Source organism: Galeopterus variegatus, unplaced genomic scaffold, assembly GCF_000696425.1.
Source record: "Galeopterus variegatus unplaced genomic scaffold, G_variegatus-3.0.2 Scaffold1597, whole genome shotgun sequence".
Taxonomy (NCBI): Eukaryota; Metazoa; Chordata; class Mammalia; order Dermoptera; family Cynocephalidae; genus Galeopterus; species Galeopterus variegatus.
In genome coordinates, this window is record NW_007727708.1 from 328297 (window position 1) to 334983 (window position 6687).

The following is a 6687-nucleotide window of genomic DNA, read 5'->3' on the forward strand; positions in this document are numbered from 1 at the left end:
GTTTGAAAGAGAAATTGTCAGAAAAACTTTGAGCTCCATGGCAGCTGTAAATATGACTGCCTGGAGAATAGAGAGACATTTTATGCAGAGGCTGCATATTATTGAGAACCGGTATATTATAAAACTGGCAACGGAATTTGTCTGATTAAAACACCCGTGCAAGAACTTAACAACCATAATCGTAATTCCGTAAAAATAATAATATTTATACTTGCATAGAAATTCTGTGTTTTTTTTCCTATAAGCTGTTCTATCTATTGTTTCATTCAGTTCTCATCACAAGCCAGCAGGGTGTGCTGGGAAGATATTACCATTAGATCTACGCTGAGATCCAGAGAGAGAGATTGTCCAAGGTGTTACAGGGAAGAAAAACCAAAACAAAACTGGATCTGGTGCCCAGGTCAGTTCATGGAACAGTAAAATTTCAAAAAACACAAACCAACTATTATCTACCATTACCATTATTTCATAAAAGAAAAGAAAGTATTTTAACATCCTAAAATGTAAGAACATTATCTCAGAATAAAGGACAGACTCAGTAAAGGACTTTATTCCTGGTGAGTGTTCAGTGTTGGCCAGGAATAAAGGGTGTGGTTTGAGCTTTACTTGGTGGCTGGCAGCTGCCCACCAATCCCCAGCACTTCAAGGTCCTCATTTTCTCATGCGGCCATGGACCAGTGAAAACTCGGTCACGGTCTTGTGTTAGGGAACCAGTGTGTTCTACTGTGTTTCCTCTTTTCGAGGTAGCACCTGTTGCCTGGCTTTGAGTGAGAGCTGAACTGGAGGTTACTTTTAATGAAAAGGCCCTTGATGTGACCCAGGATAATAGCTATGTTGGTCATATTTTCTAGGCTGAGAAGAAACATGGTTTTTCAAGTAAAAGTGCTTTGGGGGACAATGGAAGAATGTTTGAAAGAGAAATTGTCAGAAAAACTTTGAGCTCCATGGCAGCTGTAAATATGACTGCCTGGAGAATAGAGAGACATTTTATGCAGAGGCTGCATATTATTGAGAACCGGTATATTATAAAACTGGCAACGGTGGGATAATTAATCTAGAATTGCTAGTAATTGTAACAACGAGTTGCAGGGTTCCTTCATAGAGAATGATATTCTATATGTATCAGAAATAATAAATGACAGTAATCACACACCTGTCCCAGTCATAGGACGGAACATGCAGACAAATTCCCCTCTTTCTTTAGATGACTACTGCCCCACAAGCAGAAGACTATTTTAACTGTTTTATGATGATCTCTAATACAGACACTCAATTACATTTTATAGGCTAAAAATACCACCCAAATTCATACATGATTTCTCACTTTTAAGTTTAGCAAAGATCAAAAAGAATGAAGATACTGTTGGGGTTTTTTTTGTTTTTTTTTTTTTGTTTTTTTTTTGTCTTTTTCCATGTCCGGCAACGGATCGCAACCCTCAGTGTTGCCCCCGTACCGGACTGGGGACCGGCAACGGGATTGCAACCCTCGGCGTTGCTCCCGCGCCTCGCTCAGCCAGTGAGCGGGAACCGGTCTGTATGTGGGATCCGAACCCTCGGGCGGGAGCGCCGCCGCGCTTCCCAAGCGGCGCACTATCCAGTGCGCCACCGGGCCGGCCCATGAAGATACTGTTGTAAAGGCATAGAGAAATACACTTTTATTCACTATTGTTAGTTCAAAATTTGGGGAGGGAAATTTAGTAGTAGCAATCAAAATTTCAAGGACACAACTCCTTTCTATTCAGAAATTTCATTTCAGGAATTTACTGGTTTACTTAGAGTCTACAAAAGATATTTATGGAAGTATTTGTGACAGTTAAACCGAAAGAAATGGCCAGAGAATTTTGATAGATGTTACTGAATTTCCCTCCAAAAATGTTGAACCAGTTTACACTCACACCACCTCCCCCCTTAAAAAATGTCCATCAATATATAGCTGGTTAATTGAATTATAATACTTATAATATACTATTAATTAGCTGTTCAAAGAAGAATATAGTTAATTTTTACATACTAACAAAGAAAGATGTCCATAAAATAGCATTAAGTAAAACCCACAAAGCAAGTTGGTAGAATGGCATATGTAGCCATGAAAATGTATGTGTGCATGTATGTGTGTGTATAGGTATGTACTGTGTCAGTGTATGTATGTGTGTGTATAAACATACACGTGTACTCATAGACATACAGTATATACTGAACTCACTCATGACAGTGTCTGTTTCTGGGGAATAGGTTAAGGTTGGAAGTGGGAGATTTTGACTTCATACAATTCTGAACTCTTTGATCTTGCTTTTCCTGGTGAATCTGTATTACTTTCAAATGAAATCGTAACAGAATACTATTTCCCCTTTCCTCTTAGATTTTGAGTGGCAAATGCAGGTATGTACAATTTCTATTCTCTTTTTAAAAAAATAGTTTGAAAATTTTTGTTGTACAAGAAGTTTTAGGATTCTAGCTTTTTCTTTCCAAGTGCCAATTGAAAACATCATTTTAAAGCAATAATTGGAAAAGTAGAAATCAAAATATGGAGAACAGATGTGGCATCCTAAAGAACTAGGGCTGTGTTTTGTAGTTTCTCATTTGGATTTCTCTGAGCATATCCTGGTGCTTCTTAGCTAAATGGTTATAGAGCTGATTTTCCTGCTTTGGAGTTTGCTAGGCACCTTGAATGAGCATATCTCACCTTTCCTGCAGTGAGAAGGAAAATCAAAGTTCCCTGAGTACCGCATCGTGTTCCCAGAATGTGGACCTAACCACCATGGATTCTGGCCACTAGTGAGAAAGGGCTACGTGCTAAAGAGGTTGCGACTTGCTGGGTAACAGAGCACTTTATTGTTCTTTCACGTAGCACAGGTTGACTTATTTTATATAATTAAGTATCTAAATAGAGTCTAACTTACTTTTTGATTTTGTTCATTATTCCACCTTCATTGTTCTTAATACCATGGACCATCTTTTGAAGCTGCCTATAAGAAAAAAAATTACACGCAAAACATTAATAACCAGGCTGATTTTTTAAAAAGTCTTCTACCCTTTTTCAATACAAAAAAAAAGAGAAAAACCCTACAACAAAACCTCCAAATAGCATGAGTTGTATTGTACTTAATTAAGTTGACCATCTGCTACTTGAATAAAGGGAAAACATGACTGTTTCTATGAGGAATGTGGTCACTGGGCCATGTCCCCATCTGCTGGGGTGCCTGGGCCAGTCTTAGTCTGTGAAGAAAGGAATTTTGATTCCCGGATCTGTCTCTCTGAGGAGACATGTGAGGCAAAAGTCCTCTGATCCTATCATAAGCCTCACTGTTTGTCCTTTATTGTCCTTACAACATCTGTATTGCAAGGGTGGGTGCTACTCAGAGGACCCAGCATAGGCTGGTATCAGTCCCAAGATTTTTTTTACTTTACTAGAGAAAATCTAGAAAAATCATCATTTAAAAGTTATACATGCACCAAAGCCATAAAGAAAATGACTAATGAATCTGATTGCATAGATATTTGACATTTCTGTAGAATAAAAAGTAATATGTACAAAATCAAACAATAAATGACATGCTAGAGGGAATATTTGTAACACATAATAATAATAATAATAAAAAGGAATACATGTCTCGATTTATAAAATAATCTTATAACTCAATAAGAAAAAGATGAACAATTCAGTAGAAAAATGAGCAAAAGATATGAACACATAACTAACAGAAATAAATACAAGTGGAATAAATACCAATGGAAAGATATTTAATATCATTTATATTTAAACAAATCTAAATTAAAACAGCAATGAGAGATCATTGTTTTGCCTATCAGACTGGTAAAATTTAACACATGTGATAATACCCAGTATTGGAAAGGGTTCAAGAAATACAGATATTGCTGGGAAGGTAAATTGTTACAATCAATGTCTGTCAAAATTTAAAATGCCCATGACTTTTGACCCAGCAATTCCACTGCTTTTTGTATTTGCCTTATGAACATGGTCACAAAACTATACTATTATATACATATAAGCAAGTCTGTTGTAGCATTATGTGTAAGAACTCTAATCCTCCCTGATTGCACCCTCCCAAAAACCCTGAAATCCTTTTTTTAAAAAAAAGAAATATACATCTGTATTGCTGATTAAAAAATACCTCGAGAGATATTGTTAAGTATTAAAAAATGGGGGAGGAGAAGAAAGAAAAGGAGGAGGAAGGAAAGTTCAAAATAGTGTGTATCACATGCTGTCTTTGTGGGGAAAGAAAGGATATATACATACATACACACATGTGCTGGTATGTGCATAACTTTTTAGAAGGATATGCAAGAAATTTTTTTTTTTTTTTAAGATCTCATTTGGCTTTATTGAGATTCTAGAACTGGGCAACACTTTATTCCATAAAATAGAGTAAGTGTTCCTGCAAGAAGCTGTTAAAAGGCAGTTTTCTGAGCCAATAGACTGTGTTTGGGCAAATTAGAAAAAGATGTCCCTAATTTTTGGGTGGATGCTGCCCAGTGCGAGGGAGCACCCTTGGTGAACAGAACAAGGATCAATTTTAGCCCCCGCTTGTCCTCTATAGCTGGGGACCTTTGTGTAGGACACAGCCCAGTCAACTTCAGAGTGAGCATCTGGGGGCTGGGAGTGGGTGTGGGGCTTCTACTTTATAAAAAGGAGACTTTAACTTTTTAATTCTGATGAAGATTTTTTTGTATTATTTAAATATTCAGAGCATGTGCATATATCACTTTTATTATCTGTATTATATACATACATAAAGAAAAACAGTAACAGGGTGGGAATATAGGGCCATGTTTTGTTTCTGACTTAAAAAACATATATAATAAAATTTCACATGGTTCTTCCTAAAAGAGTAGGATATTTGTATTCACCTTTCAGGCAAGCCTTTTCTTTGTTCTTAGAAAACTATTTGATTGGACATGTTGGTAATGAAATGTGAAGCTTGTATATGCCCAATGTTCTTAGAGGAAAATAGTGATTTCCCCATAAACTTGAGTGCAGATTCTCTGACTCTGGGAGAGAGGCCTTCTGTTAGGTAATATGATTCATGGTGCATAGGTCTATGAAATTCTGTTGGTTGGGGGGATCTGGGAGAAATATTCCCTTGGCTCTGTATGGATTTAGAATGTATGCTGCAACGTATTGCTTTATGGTGTGGCTATGGAGAGCTTTAGCAGATGAGAGGACACTGATAGACGAACTCCACCTGCACTGGCCTGTCGGTGTCCTCCACTAAGTGTTAATTTAAGGCTAAATAACACAACTATGCTGGGTTCTACTGTTATAGTCTTATTGAGGGCAGGCCATTGGGCGTGTAGGGGCGGAGAGATATTTATTGGGTAGGGCATAGATATTCCTACTCTCAGTCATCTTGGGAAAAGGGAGATTCTCAAACATGAAATGGGAACTTAGATTGGGGGTTTGGGGGAGCCCCTTCTATGTCTAGTGGCTGTTAGGAGCTAGAGTGCTGAAGAATGTGGACAAACCGGAGGGACTTTCAATGGTGGGGGTGGGGAGATGGTGGGGTGGGCTGGTAGCCTCAAACCTGAGGCTGGGTCTCGGCCTCAGCTCTGAGAAGAGCCATACCCGGCACCGTCGCTAGCTATTTTCAATGAGATAATTCCTCTCCACTCTCCTTGAATCTTCAGTCCTATTTGTCAGCGGTTGCAGCCCGCCATCGGTTGGGCTTTGGGGAAGGAGTGTTCCATTGGCATACAGGCTGGAGGGCAGAGGGAGGACAAGCTGCAGGGTGGAGTAGGAGGAGAAGAGAAACTTCTTTTAGGACATCCTTAAGGTTGCATTTTGGGGAGTTATCTACATAAGTAAGGGACCCAGTGAGGGGCTCAAGTTCAAATGTGTGTGTCTGTGAGGAAGATCTGATGCCAAGTCATTGTCATTTGGGTAATAAGGGAAATGCACCCACATTTTATATTACCCAGTTAGGGAGCTGGGCATACTGAATACATATGTGTAAGAGCTCAGCAAAGCTCAGAATTATGGGCTCAGTAGCAGAGCAAAAGGGACAGAATGAGAAAGCAGGGGGCCACCTCAGAGACACATGGAGGGTCCCTCAAGCTGGCCCCTTGAGTTGCCTCAGAACCCTACAATTTTCTGGAGTTTGCTCGTGTATATCTTATGCCAAACCCCTTTCTCCTTTCCCTGAGGAACTAGAGAATCTTTAAGATAGAGGAAAGAAGGGGATGAAAGATAAGGGGTCTGGGAGTGGGGAGAAAGAGATTGAGAGAGGTGAGACAGATTGGTTGCGAGGAAATTCAATAATACCAAAGGGAGAGCAGAGGGCGACCCTGGTTGTAAGCTAACTGCAACCGAACGGAGAATCTTTAGCCTTAGTTAGTGCTTAACCAGGTTGTAGGGCAAAATGAGCCAGCAGTCAGGATCCGATCAGAAATTTGGCAAGAGGGGGATGGATACAAGCGGAGTAATAGGGAACCACGGGCAATTTATAGAAGTGACTTTGCTGTGGATGTAAACAGACAGATGTAAATTGTTGCAGAAGAGTTGCAATTTTGTCATTTGCTCAACTTGCCATTTGATGCTTCTTGGCATTTCTAATTACTTTTTATTATAGATTATTATATAATAATTATACCATATAATTATATAATTACAGTAAATTGCTGAAGCATTTCATAAACTGTACTTTTTGTGTTTTAAAGTTTTCTTCTCTC

At 38.9% G+C, this 6687-nt stretch overlaps 1 protein-coding gene across 1 annotated transcript in view; it reads right to left on the bottom strand.

The window, feature by feature from the left end:
• The window catches only part of BLNK (B-cell linker), a 78394-nt gene that overhangs the window by 55021 nt on the left and 16686 nt on the right, over window positions 1-6687 (bottom strand). The window contains exon 2 of the mRNA XM_008577886.1: window positions 2901-2966. Coding sequence (XP_008576108.1) covers window positions 2901-2966 — 66 coding nt within the window. The remainder of the gene's footprint in view (window positions 1-2900; window positions 2967-6687) is intronic.